The sequence below is a fragment of the Hyla sarda genome, chromosome 8 (genome assembly GCF_029499605.1).
Source record: "Hyla sarda isolate aHylSar1 chromosome 8, aHylSar1.hap1, whole genome shotgun sequence".
NCBI classification, from domain to species: Eukaryota; Metazoa; Chordata; class Amphibia; order Anura; family Hylidae; genus Hyla; species Hyla sarda.
The window spans coordinates 20,006,628-20,029,627 of NC_079196.1; the positions used below are offsets into that span (position 1 = coordinate 20,006,628).

The following is a 23,000-nucleotide window of genomic DNA, read 5'->3' on the forward strand; positions in this document are numbered from 1 at the left end:
ACCCTACTCAAAATATGCCTACTTCCCTACTCAAAATGTGCCTACCACCCTACTCAAAATGTGTCTACAACCTTACTCAAAATGTGCCTACCACCCTACTCAAAATGTGCCTACCACCCTACTCAAAATGTGTCTACAACCCTACTCAAAATGTGCCTACCACCCTACTCAGAATGTGCTTACCACCCTACTCAGAATGTGCTTACCACCCTACTCAGAATGTGCCTACCACCCTACTCAGAATGTGCCTACCGCTCTACTCAGAATGTGCCTACAACCCTACTCAAAATGTGCCTACCACCCTACTCAAAATGTGCCTACCACCCTACTCAAAATGTGCCTACCACCCTACTCAAAATGTGCCTACCACCCTACTCAAAATGTGCCTACCACCCTACTCAAAATGTGCCTACCACCCTACTCAAAATGTGCCTACCACCCTACTCAGAGTGTGCCTACCACCCTACTCAAAATGTGCCTACAACCCTACTCAGAATGTGCCTACCACCCTACTCAAAATGTGCCTACCACCCTACTCAAAATGTTCCTACCACCCTACTCAGAATGTGCCTACCTTCCTACTCAAAATGTGCCTACCAGCCGACTCAAAATGTGCCTACCACCCTACTCAAAATGTGCCTACCACCCTACTCAAAATGTGCCTACCACCCTACTCAGAGTGTGCCTACCACCCTACTCAAAATGTGCCTACCACCCTACTCAAAATGTTCCTACCACCCTACTCAGAATGTGCCTACCTCCCTACTCAAAATGTGCCTACCAGCCGACTCAAAATGTGCCTACCACCCAACTAAAAATGTGCCCACCACCCTACTCAAAACTTTTCTATGACAAAACACAGGTAAAGAGTCTTCATAACCCCACCCACCTTATCTATCATGTAGACTTAATCTTGTATCAGTCTCAATATATGGCAAAAATAGTTGTGTAGACTTGTGAATGTCAAGGCCCATTATTACTGGAGCACGGTGATCTGGACTATCTCTGATGCGGGAGAGGAATTTATTCTTGGGGCCGAGCCTTGCGTCATAGACATATCCCCTTTAATGGTACATATAGCCAGTCACTGAGTGTCTCTGACTACTAGTAGTCCCTATATCAGAATATTAAATGGGCACTCTAGTACTTTAAAACTATTCCCCTATCTTCAGGATAAGTGTCTGATCACAGGAGGGTGGGATCTCCAGAACAGCGCCTGTCTGTCCCTGTGCATGCAGTGGTGGGGTCGGCATGCGCTCCATGCAACATCTATGAAAGGGTTGAAGATACCTGAGTACAGCACTTGTGTATCTCCAGTGCTCTCATAGACACAACGCTTTATCCTCAGGGAGAGTCGGGGCCCTGTTCTAGAGACTGCGGGGGTCTCAGCAGTCGGACCCCCAAAAACAGACACTTATCTTGTGGATAGTGAATAACTCCTAAAGTACTGTAGTACCCCTTTAAGGGGGTACTCCGCCCCTAGACATCTTATCCCCTATCCAAAGGATAGGGAAAAGGTGTCAGATCGTGGGGGTACCCAGTGGTGGCCCCCCCCCCCCGAGATCAGACACCTTATCCCCTCTCCTTTGATCTTCCTCCTGCACCCGGCATTCGTTTAGAGCGTTGAGTGCAGAACCAGAGGCTCGTGACGTCCCGGCCACGCCCCCTCAGTGCAAGTCTATGGGAGGGGGCGTGATGGCGGTCACGCCCCCTCCCATAGACTTGCATTGAGGGGGCGTTGTTGTGACATCAAGAGCAGGGCAAGACTGTGACGTAACGAGCCTCAACCCCCGCATCGCCAGTCATCCGGCACGGAGCAATCAGCCGATATCGCAGGGGACCCTAGGGGCCGAGTACCCCTTTAACTATAGAGAACTCCACTTTGACATCTCTTCCTTTGTGTTTTATTAATATTATGCAGAGCCTCCAGCTAAGTTTGTAAGCGCCGGCTGCTCCCCCCCTGTACTGCATGTGACTGAAGGGGACCCCCTGTCCATACAGTGCGAGCTTTCCCGCACACCGGATGTAATTCGTTGGTTTAAGAATGGGACAGAAGTGACACCAGATGGGAATCTGACTATGGACGATGAGGGAGAGGAGTGCACTCTAAGTCTTCTCTGTGCGCAGCCAGAGCACTCCGGGGAGTATGAGTGCAACGTCGGGACTGACACTCGGACCTTCCAAGTTCAGGTTGATGGTGAGTACGAGCTTATAAAAACACGTAGATGTGTGACCAGCAAACACTGCAGTAGCGCTTTCATTATGTTTCACTGTCTTGATTTATTATTATTATTTTTAACCTTTTCACTTTGTTATTTTTACTTCTATTTTAATGTGATGTCTCAGATCAGTGAAATCAAATCAAAATATATCTCTCCATTGTGGTAAGGGAATCCAAGTTAACAAAAAAAAAATTCAATATTAAACTTAAACTGTTGAAAATATTGAAAAGAAAAAAAAAAAAAAAAAAAAAATATATATATATATATATATATATATATATATATATATAGAATTGAAATGTGAAATCAAATTAAAGATCATTAAATAAATAAATAAATAAAACATGTAACTTTGTATAAATTAATAGTATTAACGAATATATAAAAATGGTGTCATTTATCTTATTAAAGGGGTACTCCAGTGGAAAACTATATATTTTTTTAAATCAGCTGGTGCCAGAAAGTTAAACAGATTTGTAAATTACTTCTATTTAAAAATCTTAATCCTTCCAGTACTTATCAGCTGCTGTATGCTCCACAGGAAGTTATTTTCTTTTTGAATTTCTTTCCAGTCTGATCACAGGGCTCTCTGCTGACACCTCTGTCCATGTCAGGAACTGTCCAGAGTACAAGCAAATCCCCATAGCAAATCTCTCCTGCTCTGGACAGTTCCTGACATGGACAGAAGTGTCAGCAGAGAGCACTGTGTTCAAAAAGAAAAGAACTTCCTCTGGAAGTAATTTACAAATCTGTTTAACTTTCTGCCACCAGTTGATTTAAAATAAAAAAAAAACTGTTTCCCCCTGGAAGAATACCTCTCTTCTCACTTATTAGGCTTCTTTCTTCCCACAACCGCCCATCATTGAAAACCAACTTCATATTAGTTCACTGAGGGATCAGGTTACAGCTTTACCCATAGAGGTGAAAGAGGGTTAGTGGCTGAAGAGAGACAGAGGCAAGAGACACATAGCGAAGCCACTGAAAGCTATAGTTAGGATGGGTCCACATGATGGACTTTCTGATTATAAGCGCACAATTGTTTCTGACTGGAAAATCGGTTGTTGGTTTCCGCGCCAATTGTTGCTTTCTTTCACGCAAAATGCGGGTGGATTTTTTGCACTGAATTCCATCCGCAATTCAGAGCAGAGACCGAGTTTTGCTGTTAAAAGGTGAAAAAAATTTAATAAAATGTCCCTGATGTTTTGTTGGTTAAAAGAATTGGTGTAGATCACTATGGTGGTCCTGTTGGGGGAGTGCGGGGGCACTTCAGCAGTGTTCTTCAACCTGCCGCTCTCCAGCTGTTGCAAAACTACAACTCACAGCATGCCCTTATGTGAAGAACTGCATGCTGGGGAACACTGTTCTTACCCTTACCGTAGACCAGTGGTTTTTAAACTGTGGCCCACCAAACGTTGCAAAACTACAACTCCCAGCATGCCCAGACAGCCGTTGGCTGTCTGGGCATGCTGGGAGTTGTAGTTTTGCAACATTGAAAGGGACGCAGTTTTGTTACCACTATCAAAGACCATTGAATCAAAACCTTTGTACAATAGAGAAAACCCTTAAAGGGGTACTCTGGTGGAAAACAAATGTTTTCAAATCAACTGGTGGCAGAAAGTTAAACAGATTTGTAAATTACTTCTATTTAAAAATCTTAATCCTTCCAGTACTTATCAGCTTCTGTTTGCTCCAGAGGAAGTTGTGTAGTACTTTCCAGTCTGACCACAGTGCTCTCTGCTGACACCTCTGTCCATGTCAGGAATTGTACAGTGCAGGAGAGGCTCCTGCTCTGGACAGTTCCTGACACGGACAGAGGTGTCAGCAGAGAGCACTGTGGTCAGACTGGGAAGATCTACACAACTTCCTCTGGACAATACAGCAGCTGATAAGTACTGGAAGGTTTTAGATTTTTATTTACAAATTTACTAATTTGTTTAAAGAAGAACTATAGTGCAATATAACTTATCCCCTATCCAAAGGATAGGGGATAAGTTGTAGATCGCGGGGGGGGGGGGGGGCTTGGGGGGGTCCGACCACTGGGGCCCCCTAGGATCCCCTTTACGGGCCATGGCAGTCTACAGGAAGCGCTGTATCGTCCCCAGCAGAAAGCCGCGGCAGACACGCCCCCTCCATATATCTCGTTGGAATATATGAAGGGGGCGTGTTGGCTGCCGTTTCATGCAGGGACGGACACGCCCCCTTCCAGCATACTGCCGTGGCCCCGTACAGGAGATCGTGGGGGGTCCCGCGATCCCCTTCGCATAGGGGATAAGTTATTTTGCACTACAGTTCTCCTAGAACTTTCTAGGGAAAAAAAAAACTATTCCCACCGGAGTACCCCTTTAAAACTGTTCGTCCACCCTGTGGAGCCTATACCATACAATGTACTGTTAAACATGTTCAAAAATGATAGTAATAAAGAAATAATTGGATTTCTTCTTACAAACCAGAGGGCTTCTCCATCTAAATTTACATTTACAAAAATCTGAATAAAAAAGCTATGGACCACACTGCCTGACAACGCCATGTGCAGTCAAGTCCTCTGTCTCCTTAGCAACCAATCAGGAGGCTTAGTCACGTCATGTGATTCCCCACCTCAGTTGGCATTAGTAATCAGATTTTTCCAGATAGACTTTCTTTTGTACGAGATGTGGCCACCTTGGCGGTAAACTATCTGCTCTGACTGTCTGCTGCATACGTTGTGTGATCACTGTCTTACTTTTCTCATCATTCATGTAAATGAAAATGTGTTTGCAACCTAATTGAAAGGGGGATTGAACTTGCAGTTAGATTGTGTCCCCACTCCGTTCTCAACTGGGACTCTTAATTCCTCTCGGTGTTTGGTTCTTGGAAGAGGCTGTAGTGGTGGTCTTAGACCGTGACCAGATCATGCCGCGGAGGGTGTGCACTGTGTCTGAGGAGCTCAGGCTGGCGCTCTCTCTGTCTCAATCTGACGCTGAAGTGAGATGGTACAAGAACGGAGAGCGACTACAGGACAATCCGCACATACTAATGGAGGAGAGGGGAGCAGAGCGCTCACTGACCATCCTTGGAGCAGTGCGTGATGACGCGGGGGAATATCTGTGCGATGCCCGCAACGACAGCTTCAGCTTTTATGTCACTGTGGGAGGTAACAGGAGTGACGAAGAGGCACTGCAACCAACACCCTCCTGCATCCGACCCCCCCCCCCCCCCTAACACCCACAACCCTGCATTCCCCTTACCCCAGCCTATGCTGTGAGACCCTTATATTGCATCCCTCTGACATGTCAAATGTCAGCTTCACCCATCGAAGCCTGTTGGAAGTAATCGCCTTTAAATAAAAAATAAAATAAAAATATTTACGCAAAAAAAATTAAAAATTTACCAATTCAATTTCCTGTTTCATGGAAGTGGAACAGATAAAGTAATTCCAGTCAAATATTGGCATGATAAAGACTGTGAAAAAAGAAAAAAAAATAGCTTCAACTTAACATAATGCTGCTCCCTATGTACAACAATATAACTACTATAATACTGCCTCCTATATACAAGAATATAACTACTATAATACTGCCTCCTATATACAAGAATATAACTACTATAATACTGCTCCCTATATACAAGAATATAACTACTATAATACTGCTCCTATATACAAGAATATAACTACTATAATACTGCCTCCTATATACAAGAATATAACTACTATAATACTGCTCCTATATACAAGAATATAACTACTATAATACTGCCCCTATATATAAGAATATAACTACTATAATACTGCTCCTATATACAAGAATATAACTACTATAATACTGCCTCCTATATACAAGAATATAACTACTATAATACTGCCTCCTATATACAAGAATATAACTACTATAATACTGCTCCTATATACAAGAATATAACTACTATAATACTGCTCCTATATACAAGAATATAACTACTATAATACTGCTCCTATATACAAGAATATAACTACTATAATACTTCTCCTATATACAAGAATATAACTACTATAATACTGCCTCCTATGTTCAAGAATATAAATACTATAATACTGCCTCCTATATACAAGAATATAACTACTATAATACTGCTCCTATATACAAGAATATAACTAATATAATACTGCTCCTATATACAAGAATATAACTACTATAATACTGCCTCCTATGTACAAGAATATAACTACTATAATACTGCCTCCTATATACAAGAATATAACTACTATAATACTGCTCCTATATACAAGAATATAACTACTATAATACTGCATTTATATACAAGGATATAACTACTATAATACTGCCTCCTATATACAAGAATATAACTACTATAATACTGCCTCCTATATACAAGAATATAACTACTATAATACCTCTCCTATATACAAGAATATAACTACTATAATACTGCCTCCTATATACAAGAATATAACTACTACAATACTGCCTCCTATATACAAGAATATAACTACTATAATACTGCCCCTATGTACAAGACTATAACTACTATAATACTGCTCCTATATACAAGAATATAACTACTATAATACTGCTCCTATATACAAGAATATAACTACTATAATACTGCCCCTATATACAAGAATATAACTACTATAATACTGCCTCCTATATACAAGAATATAATTACTATAATACTGCTCCTATATACAAGAATATAACTACTATAATACTGCTCCTATATACAAGAATATAACTACTATAATACTGCTCCTCTATACAAGAATATAACTAATATAACACTACCTCCTATATGCAAGAATATAACTACTATAATACTGCTCCTATATACAAGAATATAACTACTATAATACTACCTCCTATATGCAAGAATATAACTACTATAATACTGCTCCTATATACAAGAATATAACTGCTATAATACTGCTCCTATATACAAGAATATAATTACTATAATACTGCCTCCTATATACAAGAATATAACTACTATAATACTGTCTCCTATATACAAGAATATAACTACTATAATACTGCTCCTATATACAAGAATATAACTACTATAATACTGCTCCTATGTACAAGAATATAACTACTATAATACTGCTCCTATGTACAAGAATATAACTACTATAATACTGCTCCTATATACAAGAATATAACTACTATAATACTGCGCCTATATACAAGAATATAACTACCATAATACTGCGCCTATATTCAAGAATATAACTACTATAATACTGCTCCTATGTACAAGAATATAACTACTATAATACTGCTCCTATGTACAAGAATATAACTACTACAATACTGCTCCTATATACAAGAATATAACTACTATAATACTGCTCCTATATACAAGAATATAACTACTATAATACTGCGCCTATATACAAGAATATAACTACTATAATACTGCTCCTATATACAAGAATATAACTACTATAATACTGCTCCTATATACAAGAATATAACTACTATAATACTGCTCCTATATACAAGAATATAACTACTATAATACTGCTCCTATATACAAGAATATAACTACTATAATACTGCTCCTATATACAAGAATATAACTACTATAATACTGCTCCTATATACAAGAATATAACTACTATAATACTGCTCCTATATACAAGAATATAACTACTATAATACTGCTCCTATATACAAGAATATACCTACTATAATACTGCTCCTATATACAAGAATATACCTACTATAATACTGCTCCTATATACAAGAACATAACTACTATAATACTGCTCCTATATACAAGAATATAATTACTATAATACTGCCTCCTATATACAAGAATATAACTACTATAATACTGTCTCCTATATACAAGAATATAACTACTATAATACTGCTCTTATATACAAGAATATAACTACTATAATACTGTCTCCTATATACAGGAATATAACTACTATAATACTGCTCCTATATACAAGAATATAACTACTATAATACTGCTCCTATATACAAGAATATAACTACTATAATACTGCTCCTATATGCAAGAATATAACTACTATAATACTGCTCCTATATACAAGAATATAACTACTATAATACTGCTCCTATATACAAGAATATAACTACTATAATACTGCGCCTATATACAAGAATATAACTACTATAATACTGCGCCTATATACAAGAATATAACTACTATAATACTGCTCCTATGTACAAGAATATAACTACTATAATACTGCTCCTATATACAAGAATATAACTACTATAATGCTGCTCCTATATACAAGAATATAACTACTATAATACTGCTCCTATATACAAGAATATAACTACTATAATACTGCGCCTATATACAAGAATATAACTACTATAATATTGCTCCTATATACAAGAATATAACTACTATAATACTGCTCCTATATACAAGAATATAACTACTATAATACTGCCTCCTATATACAAGAATATAACTACTATAATACTGCTCCCTATATACAAGAATATAACTACTATAATACTGCTCCTATATACAAGAATATAACTACTATAATACTGCTCCTATATACAAGAATATAACTACTATAATACTGCCTCCTATATACAAGAATATAACTACTATAATACTGCTCCTATATACAAGAATATAACTACTATAATACTGCCTCCTATATACAAGAATATAACTACTATAATACTGCTCCTATATACAAGAATATAAGTACTATAATACTGTCTCCTATATACAAGAATATAACTACTATAATACTGCTCCTATATACAAGAATATAACTACTATAATACTGCCTCCTATATACAAGAATGTAACTACTATAATACTGCTCATATATACAAGAATATAACTACTATAATACCGCTCTTATATACAAGAATATAACTACTATAATACTGCTCCTACATACAAGAATATAACTACTATAATACTGCTCCTATATACAAGAATATAACTACTATAATACTGCTCCTATATACAAGAATATAACTACTATAATACTGCTCCTATATACAAGAATATAACTACTATAATACTGCTCTATATACAAGAATATAACTACTATAATACCGCTCTTATATACAAGAATATAACTACTATAATGCATGAATATATATGCAGATTGAAAGTTAACCAGTTGCCCTTAGCAACCAATTAGATTGCTTCTTTTTTTTTTCAGAGGCCTTTTTAAAAATGAAAGTAACAGTCTGGTTGCTATGGGCAACTCTCCGTCTTCTCCTGTGCACAAGTTTTGATGAATCTCTCCCATGATCCTCATATTAGACTGGAATTGCTTTTGCATTGTATATACCTGTACGTTAGGTCACTTTAGGGCAGTGGTCTTCAACCTGCGGACCTCCAGATGTTGCAAAACTACAACTCCCAGCATGCCCGGACAGCCGTTGGCTGTCCGGGCATGCTGGGAGTTGTAGTTTTGCAACATCTGGAGGTCCGCAGGTTGGAGACCACTGCTGTAGGGGATGATGTAGGGATTCGTATACAGCATTTAAAGGTTATTATTCCAAGGAAATTGTTGGGTGCAGTTTCCATTCTAACGTTTAATCTGACCCCCCTGTGCTCTTTCTATGACATTTATCATCCATATGCTGAAGGCTGATGTGCTCATTTCCATAAAAACCCCAAATATTAACACGCTTTCTTAGTCTAATCCACGTTGCCTGCTTGTAGTCAAGCTAACCACTGTTCAAAAATGAACCTCCGATTTCACAGAGCCCCTTTAAAGGGGTACTAAATCAAATGGTGCCAGAAAGTTAAACAGATTTGTAAATCACTTCTATAAAAAAAATCTGAATCCTTCCAGTACTTTTTAGGGGCTGTATACTACAGAGAAATAAAAAAAAAAAAAGAAATGCATTTCCTCTGATGTGATGACCACAGTGCTCTCTGCTGACCTCTGCTGTCCATTTTAGGAACTGTCCAGAGCAGGAGATGTTTGCTATGGGGATTTTGTTCCTGCTCTGGACAGTTCCTAAAATGAACAGCAGAGGTCAGCAGAGAGCACTGTGGTCATGATATCAGAGGAAATGCATTTCTTTTTTTTTTTGGATTTCTCTTTAGTATACAGCCCCTAAAATGTACTGGAAGGATTAATATTTTTTTAATAGAAGGGATTTACTTTCTGGCACCAGTTGATTTAAAAAAAAAAAAAAAAAGTTTTCCACGGGAGTACCCCTTTAATCAGCCTCCTCCTCCTCTTCTGTATCCTTGCTCCGCCTCCTTCCTCCTCCTGTGATGCCTCCATTATAGTGTGCTGTGCCTCCACAAAGCCTCATACCCCCCCCCCCCCCCCTCCATGCTTGCAATGCCTCCCTGTCAGTGCCTATTCTCAGATGACATTGCCCGTAGTGACGTTTCGTTTGCTGTTTCGGCTGAGAAGGGCTGCACTTCTATTTGCTTGGCATCATTTTGTGGTGATTTTTTACATACTTTTTTATTTTTTGGCCCTAATTTTCTCTCCTTTCCCTTAGCTCCTCCGGTCACCATTGTTGGTAACACAGGAACTCCGGAACACCATACTTTAATGACCGGGGATGACCTTGTTCTTTCCTGTGAGTTGTCGCGGCCAAATTTTAAGGTGCGCTGGCTGAGAAATGGGGAGGAGCTTGTGTCTGGAGGACGGGTCAAAATCACCTCTCGAGGAGTTCACCGGCAACTTACCATACAAAGTGTCCGAGCTTTAGACTCTGGCACATACACCTGTGATGCCGGTACAGACCAGTTACAGACAGAAGTTCGCGTAGAAGGTACTTTCTTTCGTTGTCTTCGTTGATATCGCGGTGATGTCATCGGCCATTGTTCGTGGTGACGTCATCGGCCATTGTTCGTAGAGACGTGATATCTTACTGGTGGTTGTATCTCTTCTCTTTAGTACCACGGCAGGTGGAATTTATCACTGAGCTCCAGAACGTCACAGTCCTGGAAGGAGACACTGCCACCTTTAAATGTGTCGTATCTCCAGAGGATGTCATTCTCCACTGGGAACTCAATGGATCCCCGGTAAACTCCGACCGTCGGGCCAGCATGTCGAGTAATGGACTCTGCCACTCTTTAACGTTGCATGGTTGTCGCTTGTCCGACTCTGGCACCATCATTGCTAATGCTGAAGGACTCATCTCACGGGCAAGACTAAGAGTTCAAGGTAAGACATTGGGTTGAAGGTGGTTCCAGTCCAATGGTTGGCCATCTATGCCCCCCCCCCCCCCCCCAACAGTCCCTTGCTAAACACTTTTTGTACTTCTGTAGCAAGACCTTAAAAGTAAGATTTGACTGTAGCTTCACTTAGATCCTACTCACCCGGTCCCTGTGACATGAACTAGCATGCACCCAGTAAGGCTTCGATGGGTAGTCCAAGCTTAGTAGGTGTAGATAGTCCACGATAGAATACAGATAGTAGTCGGCACTACCGTACTCAGTTCAGCCTATTATATGTGTAGTAGTCAACCACTGTAGTAGTCAACAGATCTCCTTCCCGGTGCTCATCCAGAAGAAAAGATAGCGATCCCAGAAAAATAGAAGATTCGGGGGGCACTCAGGTTACCAGTGGAAATTTCTTTATTCCGTCTTTCAGGTCACAGATACATCACATGGCCGACGCAATGCGTCGGCCATGTGATGTATCTGTGACCTGAAAGACGGAATAAAGAAATTTCCACTGGTAACCTGAGTGCCTCCAAATCTTTTTTTTCTTAGTAGGTGTAGGTTTTGTGAGGACTGAATTGTTCTTCGTCATAGATTTTTGGGATTGGACTGCAGGTCCCTTAAAGAGAATGTGTCACCAAATGCGATTATTTTTTTTTAGAAGTTAAATACATTTTTTTACATTTTTTTTATCCCGCATATATCCCACTGTTCACCAGCAGAGGGAGCTAAGATGAGGAAAATGGTGAAAGCAAGAAACTTGTCTGGCTGCTGCAAATTAGATCTCGCCCGTCTACCTTCCTCCTCTGTCTACGTGCGTGCAAAAGGAGAGGGGGGATTTTTTGTTTTTTATTGTTTTTTCAATTCCACTGTCATCATTTTGTTGGTGTCTGAAGAGTGGTAAAGAACAGACTAGATGTCTCTTGATAGGTCACTGCTCCTCTGGGACTTCAAGAAAATGGTGCTGGCTCCGCCTTTCATTTCACCTAGCCTGTGCTATGCACATGTGCAGTAAGCAGTCCACGCTTTTCTATGAAACACTCTCCGTCTTAAAGGGGTTATCCAGGAATTTTATATATATATATATATATATATATATATATATATATATATATATATAGCAACAGAAGAATGCAGCAGAACACTGCCAGCACAAGGATATATTCTTTGTCTATATATATATATATATATATATAAATCTCAACTGGCTCCAGAAAGTTAAACAGATTTGTAAATTACTTCTATAAAAAAAAAAATCTTAATCCTTTCAGTACTTATCAGCTGCTGAAGTTGAGTTGTTCTTTTCTGTCTAAGTGCTCTCTGATGACACGTGTCTCGGGAACTGTCCAGAGTAGAAACAAATCCCCATAGCAAACCCTCTTCTACCCTGTGCAGTTCCTGAGACAAGCAGAGATGTCAGCAGAGAGCACTGTTGCCAGACAGAAAAGAACAACTCAACTTCAGCAGCAGATAATTATTGGAAGGATTAAGATTTTTTTTTAATAGAAGTAATTTTACAAATCTGTTTAACGTTTGGGAGCCAGTTGATATAATAATTTAAATTTTTTTTCTTGGATAACCCCTTTAACTTTCTTATGCCCTGTGTCTGCCATAAAGCAACTGTGTAGGTGTTGTGAAGTGACACACCACAAAGAGGCTACAGTAATGGCAGCAGCCCCCAGTTCACACTTTATTAATAAATAACATTAAAACTACATTGTCCTAAAATGAAATATATAAATGAAATGGTTTATCTTGATTCCCTTTAAAGGTGCCTGAAACACTTAGTTCTGAATGCTGGGTACGGGCTGCGGGGATCGTGTCGTCACACCTCGCCCCCTCAATGCAAGTCTATGGGAGGGGGCGTGACGGACGTCACGCCCCCTCCCATAGACTTGCATTGAGGGGGGGTGACATCACGAGGGGCGTGGCCATGGCGTCACGACCCCCGCACCCAGTGTACTGAACTAAACGTTCTGGTCACTTAGGCAGTGGAGTACCCCTTTAACGTTATTTTTTTTTTCTGCAGAGGCTCATGTGATGTTTTCCAAAGGACTGAAAGACATGGAGGTAGAAGAAGAACAGGATGTCACTTTTGAGGTCCAGGTCACCACTGAGAAGGCAGAAGTCCACTGGGTGAAGCAGGGCGTTGTGATTCAGCCCAACGATAGGTTTACTCTTCAGGACTCGGGGCATAGCCATACGCTGACCATCCTTGGTGTCCAGGCGTCTGACCGTGGGCGGTACAGCTGTGAAAGTCTCCACGACCGAAGCGATTGCCGCCTGAATGTTCTACGTAAGCCTCTGTGTTTTTTCTGTATAAGGGTGCGTTCACACTACGGAACTCCGCGGTGTGAACTTAACATTAGTGTGAATGGGTCTCCGCGAGACTCGTTCACACTGCGTTTCGCGCAAAGAAAGAACATGTTCATTCTTTGCACGGAAGTCCGCGAGCACTGCATAGAGGTCAATGGTGAGCGGCCCTAGCGTCGAAGCATTCTTGGCGGCGGCCACCAGGCAGACCACCAGGCAGAATCTCCGCTCGCTGGATTCTGCAGTGTGAACGCACCCTAATTCCCCTTCCAGTTTCCTCATGGTTAATTTTTTTTTTTTTTTTATTTATTTTATTTTACCACAGCCCGAAGTATTGGCATAAAGAAAGGCTTAAAAGACGTGCGATGTGTGGAGGGAAGTGACGTGGAGTTTTTGGTGGAATTGACCCATGATGATTTGAAAGGAGAGTGGTGGAAAGGAGGCGTCCCTTTGACCTCCGATGACCGATGCGTCATCAAATCGAATGGGCGCCAGCATTCTTTGCGCCTTTTAGACCTATCGCTTCCCGATACTTCAGTGATCGCTTTTATCACTGATACCTTGCGTACTATGGGACAGCTGACTGTCACGGAGCACCCACTGGCCATCACACAAGCCCCACAGGACTGTGTCGTTCATGAAGCCGGGCTAGCCACATTCCAGTGTGAGGTCTCCAAACAAGAAGCCGTGGTGACGTGGAGCAAGGTAACACAGATGTCTATAGTACCGCTCTCCATACACAAGGATATTGGTTTACAAATGTAGATGTGAAGAAAGGAGCACAAGTCTGAAGAGAGTTTTTTTTGAACATTCAACCAAAACAGCTTGTTGTCACAGTGATCCCTCAACTTACAATGGTCTCAACATACATACAATGGTTTTTTCTGGACCATTGTAACTTGAAACCAGACTCAACACAATGTACAGACAGTCCAGATCTGTGATACCTGTCAATGGCTGAAAGATCTGACCAATTAGAATGGGCATTCACTGGTAAAACCCCTGTATTCCTAAAGTGTATGCACTGACTGGTGTCTGGTAGCGCCCCCTACAGTACAGGGAGGTATTACATGTTCTGTACTCTTTACAACTTACAATGGTCTCAACATACATACAATGGTTTTTTCTGGACCATTGTAACTTGAAACCAGACTCAACACAATGTACAGACAGTCCAGATCTGTGATACCTGTCAATGGCTGAAAGATCTGACCAATCAGAATGGGCATTCACTGGTAAAACCCCTGTATTCCTAAAGTGTATGCACTGACTGGTGTCTGGTAGCGCCCCCTACAGTACAGGGAGGTATTACATGTTCTGTACTCTTTACATGTATTACTGAAGTGCATGCACTGACTGGTGTCTGGTAGCGCCCCCTACAGTACAGGGAGGTATTACATGTTCTGTACTACTCTTTACCTGTATTACTCAAGTGTATGCACTGACTGGTGTCTGGTAGCGCCTCCTACAGTACAGGGAGGTATTACATGTTCTGTACTCTTTACCTGTATTACTGAAGTGCATGCACTGACTGGTGTCTGGTAGCGCCCCCTACAGTACAGGGAGGTATTACATGTTCTGTACTCTTTACCTGTATTACTGAAGTGTATGCACTGACTGGTGTCTGGTAGCGCCCCCTACAGTACAGGGAGGTATTACATGTTCTGTACTCTTTACCTGTATTACTGAAGTGTATGCACTGAGTGGTGTATGGTAGCGCCCCCTACAGTACAGGGAGGTGTTACATGTTCTGTACTACTATTTACCTGTATTACTGAAGTGTATGCACTGACTGGTGTCTGGTAGCGCCCCCTACAGTACAGGGAGGTATTACATGTTCTGTACTCTTTACCTGTATTACTGAAGTGTATGCACTGACTGGTGTCTGGTAGCGCCTCCTACAGTACAGGGAGGTATTACATGTTCTGTACTACTCTTTACCTGTATTACTGAAGTGTATGCACTGACTGGTGTCTGGTAGCGCCCCCTACAGTACAGGGAGGTATTACATGTTCTGTATTCTTTACCTGTATTACTGAAGTGTATTCACTGACTGGTGTCTGGTAGCGCCCCCTACAGTACAGGGAGGTATTACATGTTCTGTACACTTTACCTGTATTACTGAAGTGCATGCACTGATTGGTGTCTGGTAGCGCCCCTACAGTACAGGGAGGTATTACATGTTCTGTACTCTTTACCTGTATTACTGAAGTGCATGCACTGACTGATGTCTGATAGCGCCCCGTACAGTACAGGTTGGTATTATCTACTTTTTTTTTAATCTTTAATCCTCACTTTTTCCTATTTTTGGATGACATTTTGGGGCTTCAGAACCAATTACCAGGTTTCCATAGAGTTCTGGTCTCAACAATGGCTGCATTCACACCACGATTTTGCAATACAGTTTCCCGTATCAGGTTTTTGATGAAAAACAGATTCCTCAAAACCGGATTAAACTGTATCAAAACGTGTGTACAAATTTTAATCCTTATACGGATAAAAACTGTATACGGTTTTGAGAAATGATTTTTGAAAAATTTTAATGAAAAATAATGTATATGTTTTTAACTTTTCACTCCATTATGAATAAAGTATCACTTGTTTGATTGAAATTCCATGAAAAAAAAAAAACTGTGCAAAGTCAAAAACCGGATGGTGAAAACCGGATGGAACCGTACGCACATATGGCTCTGTACGGTTCCAATTGACTCCCATGTTAAAAAAAACATATACGTTTTTTTACCCAGACCAAAAACCGTGGTAGTCTACGATTTTGGGTACGGGGAAAATAAATGGACAAAACCGTACAAGACGCAAAACGGACACAACCTGATGCATCGTTTGGCATACAGTTTTCAATGGAGAGTCAATGCGTTCGGTTTTCAATACGGTTCCGTACGGTTTTGACATTGAAAACGTATACGGGAACTGTATTGCAAACACGTGGTGTGACCCCGGCCTTACTTAGTAGTTCTCAGAAATGTTCTGGTTATCTTACAGGACGCGGAGGAGTTGGTCCCAAGCACATTGTGCCGTATGTTCTCGGTGGGACGACGGCGAATACTTCATATCAACCAGTGTGGACCCCAAGATGCTGGAACGTACACATGCAATGTGGGTGACCTGAGTGCCTCGGCCACGTTACGTGTTCTTGGTAAGTCTTCCCAGCATGTTTCTCACTACGGGGTGCTGCCATAGACAACGTCCCGATGCTGGATTTGGTGTCATTTGTGTTGTTTGTGGTGACACCAGGAGTGAAATGGGGAGAGGTGAGTATCAGCTTTTCTGATGGGGTCTATATTTTTTGGTTTGAATATATTTTTGGCATCTGTATTTAGTGAAAGTAAAGTCTGGGGTCTGTGGAGTCCGGTCTGGGGTATGTATTAAAGGGGTACTCCGCGTTTGGAACAAACTGCTCCGAATGCTTGAGCCGGTGCCAGGAACTTGTGATGTCAAAGCCCCGCCCCCTCATGATGTCACACCCAGCCCCCTCAATGCAAGTCTATGGGAGGGGGCGTGACGGATGTCACGCCCCCTCCCATAGACTTGCATTGAGGGGGCATGGCATGACATCATGAGGGGGCGGGGCTATGATGTCACGAGCTCCCGTCGCCTGCTCCAGTGTTCGGAACAGTTTGTTCCAATCGCTGAGCAGCGGAGTACCCCTTTAAGGAGAAGTCTGGCTTGAGGTCTGTATTAGGGTGGAGTCTGGTCTTTGTTCTGTATTAATGAGGAGTCTTGTCTGGGGTCTGTATTTAGGAGGAGTCTGGTCTGGGGTCTGTATCAAAGGGGTACTCCGGTGGAAAACTTTTTTTTTTTATGTTTTTTTTTTTTTTTTTTAAATCAACTGGTGCCAGAAAGTTAAACAGATTTGTAAATTATCAATACAGTAGAGAATAGAATAACATCGGCACTCACCGGTCTTCTCTTAAAAAAGGCTTCTTTATTGATACATACTCACAACATGAAATGCAGTAAGGGAGAGGGACCCGTGCAGGGGGGGTACGTAGTAGGCGACAGATTCTGTTTCACTCGTTATACGAGCTTCATCCGGCCATGTCTACCTGGATTTCTGTGCTGCTTTTTATACAGGTGGGCGGCCAATCGCGAATGCTCTGGACCGCCCTCCTCTTCTGATGCACCTGGCGAGTTCTCGTTAGAGTCTCACCATTGGCTAACCATCGCCATTTTTGTAAGTGCATCAGTATAAGAAAGCATATACTAAGACATGTGCATGTTAAAAACTGAAAATTTTAAAACATGGTGCATAATCAATTTTATCATTCAATCCGAGAGGACCAGCTGCTGCTGTTTAAGCCAGCTACCTGGTATCATTTACCTAAAGTTCATAAAGGACAGTCCCCCCCCCCCCCCCCCCCCTGGGACGACCCATCGTCACGGGGGTGGGATCTGTCACTGAACACCTTTCTCATTACTTGGAATGGCTATTGAGCCCTATGCTGAAGGCCATACCTGCATACATAAAGGATACTTTACACCTTTTACAAATGATGGAAGATTTGAATTGGGAGAGGGAGTGGAAGCTGTGTTCAATAGATGTTGTCAGCCTGTACACCCGTATTCCACATGATACGGGTGTGCAGGCTGCCAAGGAAGGACTAAGAAGGTCCAATAAGTCAGAAGAATTTGTTGGTTTCGGAATTGATGCACTTTCCTTTGTACTAACTAACAGTACATTTATGTTTGGAGATAGTTGGTATAGACAGGACACCGGGACCCCGATGGGTACCCCGGTGTCCTGTACATACGCTAACCTCTTTTTGGCTGAATTTGAGAGGCAGTATATTTACTCCTCCATGAATCCATATATCGGGCATTTGAAATTCTATGCCCGCTATGTGGACGACATATTAATAGCTTGGGCAGGGACTGAGTCACAATTTGACAGTTTCGTTAGGCAGCTAAATGAAGTGAATACAATGAACCTTGCCTTTACGTCTCAATTTGGAGGATCATCTATCGAATTTTTAGATGTTAAATTGATTATTAATGGAAATAAGATTGTGAGTGAATGACATAGAAAAGATATGTCCAGGAATACCCTTCTTCACTATCACAGCTCTCACCCAGCATCAGTGAAGAAGGGTATTCCCTACGGACAATTTATTCGTCTAAGGCGGAATAATGCCCAAGAAGAAACATTTAACATGCAAGCCGATGATTTACAGAAAAGACTCATAGAAAGACAGTATCCAATACAGTTAATAAAAGAAGGTAGAGAAAGAACTACAAAAATGCAACGAGTTAATCTATTAAAGAATAAAAATAAGAATAAGACACACACATTAGAACAGAAACGTTTCACTTTCACCTTTCAGAATACACCTTTGAATAGAACTATAGAACAGGCAGTTAGACGGAATTGGCACATAATAGAGAGCGATGCAGAATTGAAAGAAGTAGCTAGTAAAAAAACATTGATTTCATACAGAAAAAATAAAACTATAGGTGACATTTTGAAAAAACAAGTAAAAACTAAGAAAAATACAGAAAATACATGGCTAGAGAAATGTACCCCGAAAGGGAATTTTGCATGTAAGTCATGTAGTTTTTGTAAGTATAACGCTGAATTAAAAACTATGAGATTAGGTGCAATTACGCACACAGTAACTGATCTTATTACTTGTAGAACTAAATTTGTGGTATATGTCATCTATTGCCCCTGCGGGTTCTATTATATCGGCAAAACGATAAGACAATTATGTGCTCGTATTAGGGAACATCTATATTCGTTCCGTACCTTGAAAGGAGCACCGCGTCTTATTGCCCATATGATGGAAGCCCACAAGGGACAATTGGATCACCTAAAATTCTCCGGGATAGAAAAGGTTAAACCCAAACCAGGGATAAGTCTGGATCAATACCTATTGCAAAGAGAAACATATTGGATCATACAAACAGCAGCAGCTGGTCCTCTCGGATTGAATGATAAAATTGATTATGCACCATGTTTTAAAATTTTCAGTTTTTAACATGCACTTGTCTTAGTATATGCTTTCTTATACTGATGCACTTACAAAAATGGCGATGGTTAGCCAATGGTGAGACTCTAACGAGAACTCGCCAGGTGCATCAGAAGAGGAGGGCGGTCCAGAGCATTCACGATTGGCCGCCCACCTGTATAAAAAGCAGCACAGAAATCCAGGTAGACATGGCCGGATGAAGCTCGTATAACGAGTGAAACAGAATCTGTCGCCTACTACGTACCCCCCCTGCACGGGTCCCTCTCCCTTACTGCATTTCATGTTGTGAGTATGTATCAATAAAGAAGCCTTTTTTAAGAGAAGACCGGTGAGTGCCGATGTTATTCTATTCTCTACTGTATTGAAGATTTGAACTTTGCTGAAACGTCAGAGCACCACCATATCTCTATCGGTTTGTCCTAGTCACACGCCCGCCATACAATCCAGCCTAGCCAATAGGAGCAGTGCCGAATATTACATCTTTTCTTTGAGATTTGTAAATTACTTCTATTAAAAAATCTTAATCCTTCCAGTAGTTATTAGCTGCTGAATACTAGAGAGGAAAATTATTTTCTTTGTGGAAAACAGTGCTCTCTGCTGACATCACGAGCACAGTGCTCTCTGCTGACATCTCTGTCCATTTTAAGAACTGTCCAGAGTAGGAGAAAATCCCCATAGAAAACATATGCTGCTCTGGACAGTTCCTAAAATGGACAGAGATGTCAGCAGAGAGCACTGTGCTCGTGATGTCAGCAGAGAGCTCTGTGTTCCAAGAAGAAAATAATTTCCTCTGTAGTATTCAGCACCTAATAAGTACTGGAAGGATTAAAAAATGTTAATAGAAGTAATTTACAAATCTGTTTAACTTTCTGGCACCAGTTGATTTAAACTTTTAAGTTTTCCATTGGATACCCCATTAAGGGGGAGTCTGGTCTTAGGTTCGGCATTATGGAGAAGCCTGATCTACAGTTCTGTTTTAAAGGGGTATTCCAGGCAAAAACTTTTTTTTATATATCAACTGGCTCCAGAAAGTTAAACAGATTTGTAAATTACTTCTATTAAAAAAATCTTAATCCTTCCAATAGTTATTAGCTTCTGAAGTTTTCTGTCTAACTGCTCAATGATGATGTCACGTCCCGGGAGCTGTGCATGATGGGAGAATATCCCCATAGGAGCTGGACAGCTCCCGGGACGTGAGTCATCAGAAAGCAGTTAGACCGAAAACAGCAACTCAACTTCAGAAGCTAATAACTATTGGAAGGATTAAGATTTTTTAATAGAAGTAATTTACAAATCTGTTTAACTTTCTGGAGCCAGTTGATATATATAAAAAAAAGTTTTTGCCTGGAATACCCCTTTAAAGTGGCATCTTTTTCGGGTCTACTGAGGGAAAGTCTGGTCAGTGGTCTGATTTAAGTGGGCGTCTGGGGTCTGTAGTGAATTGGGGTCTGGTCTAGGCTCTGTCCTATGGGGTGAATTTCTTCTGCAGTCTGTATTAAAAGTCTCTCTTAAAGGTCTTTTTTTAATGGGTCTGGTGTTGGTCTATGGGTTCATAATTATTTGGAGGTCTGTTTTAATTTTAGGGTGTGATAAAGGGGGTTGTATTCCCTATTTGGGATTCAAATCCTGTAGGTGGTGATGTATCTTATATAAATGGGACAAAACGAGAGTAAAAATGTTATTCTTCCCCTTTTTGAATCTGTCTAATGTCACATTCTACAAGTATGGTTATCAAGTAACCACCTAATATCACCACATACGTCCCCGGAATGTTAGCTATGGGCTGTGGGGCTGTGGGGGTTATCCAGGAAAAACCTTTTTATTTATTAATATATATATATATATATATATATATATATATATATATATGTATATATATGTATATATATATATATATATATATATATATATATATATATTTCAACTGGCTCCAGAAAGTTAAACAGATTTGTAAATTACTTCTATTAAAAAATCTTAATCCTTTCAGTACTTATGAGCTGCTGAAGTTGAGTTGATCTTTTCTGTCTAAGTGCTCTCCGATGACACGTGTCTCAGGAACTGTCCAGAGTAGAAGCAAATCCCCATAGCAAACCTCTTCTACTCTGTGCAGTTCCCGAGACAAGCAGAGATGTCAGCAGAGAGCACTGTTGCCAGGCAGAAAATAACAACTCAACTTCAGCAGCTGATAAGTACTGGAAGGATAAAGATTTTGTAATAGAAGTCATTTACAAATCTGTTTAACTTTCTGGAGCCAGTTGATATATATATATATATATATATATATATATATATATATATATATTTATATTTTTTTAAAAAAAAAGTTTTTCCAGGATAACCCCTTTAAGGTGAATAATAAGGAACCATTTTTAGATCGGAGATGTCTGTGGTTTGCTTCATTTTGCTTTCTGGCACCGTGTAGGTAACTTTTCTTTACCTCTAGTTATAAGGCTGTAAATCTTCTAAAATGTTCTCTTCCCCAGAGCAAGAACCACAAGTGCTAAAAGATTTGCAAGATGTTGAGATAGTGGAGAATGACAACGCGGCGTTTATCTGCGAATTATCCTGCGCACAGGCCAAAGGAGAATGGTTCAAAAATGGAGAGAAAATTAAAGTAACATCCACCACGAAGATCCGCCAAGAAGGTAACGCTGTCCCTACTCCCCCTACTATCACTATAATCTATATACTAGTCAATTCATTCATTTTTCTGATATATCATATTATTTCCAAGACCTTTCACTGTTCTATTTGTCAGATAAATTATGATGTAATTATAACTTTCCGCTGCAACTAACACAAATAACTTCATTACTGGCTTCATTTTAGCGGAGGTCTAGCTTGTTCCAAACTCTGATCTTTTACAGTATCCCCTACAGCAGTGGTCTTCAACCTGCGGACCTCCATATGTTGCAAAACTACAACTCCCAGCATGCCCGGACAGCCGTTGGCTGTCCGGGCATGCTGGGAGTCGTAGTTTTGCAACTTCTGGAGGTCCGCAGGTTGAAGACCACTGCTCTTTATGATCAATTTTCTAGGTCCAGAAAGTTATTTCTTAGGTTTTTTTTTTTTTTACACTGCAATATATTTCATTTTTCTGTAGGAAGAAGACACTTTCTTCTTATTTGTGGGGCTCAGTGTGAAGACTCTGGAGAAATTCTCTTTCGGGCCCGAAGAGTAGAGTCGAGAGCAAAACTCAAAGTCAAAGGTAAGCGGTAAAGTCTTGTCATATGTGGGTTTGTTTAGAAGAATAATCCTGCCCCCTATATATTCTAAATATGGGGCATGTTCAAACTTCTGCACTTTTATCTCTAAATATACAGTAACTACTAAAATACTGCTCCCTAAG

The 23,000-nt window shown here is 40.5% G+C and overlaps 1 protein-coding gene across 3 annotated transcripts in view; it reads left to right on the forward strand.

Moving 5' to 3' along the window:
* OBSL1 (obscurin like cytoskeletal adaptor 1) overlaps window positions 1–23,000 on the forward strand; it is a 102,052-nt gene that overhangs the window by 71,171 nt on the left and 7,881 nt on the right. For all 3 annotated transcript variants that reach the window (XM_056535879.1, XM_056535880.1, XM_056535881.1), the window contains exons 17-24: window positions 1,922–2,197; window positions 10,685–10,960; window positions 11,086–11,355; window positions 13,384–13,650; window positions 13,993–14,372; window positions 16,668–16,821; window positions 22,135–22,296; window positions 22,755–22,859. In XM_056535879.1, the coding sequence (XP_056391854.1) occupies window positions 1,922–2,197; window positions 10,685–10,960; window positions 11,086–11,355; window positions 13,384–13,650; window positions 13,993–14,372; window positions 16,668–16,821; window positions 22,135–22,296; window positions 22,755–22,859 (1,890 nt within the window). The remainder of the gene's footprint in view (window positions 1–1,921; window positions 2,198–10,684; window positions 10,961–11,085; window positions 11,356–13,383; window positions 13,651–13,992; window positions 14,373–16,667; window positions 16,822–22,134; window positions 22,297–22,754; window positions 22,860–23,000) is intronic.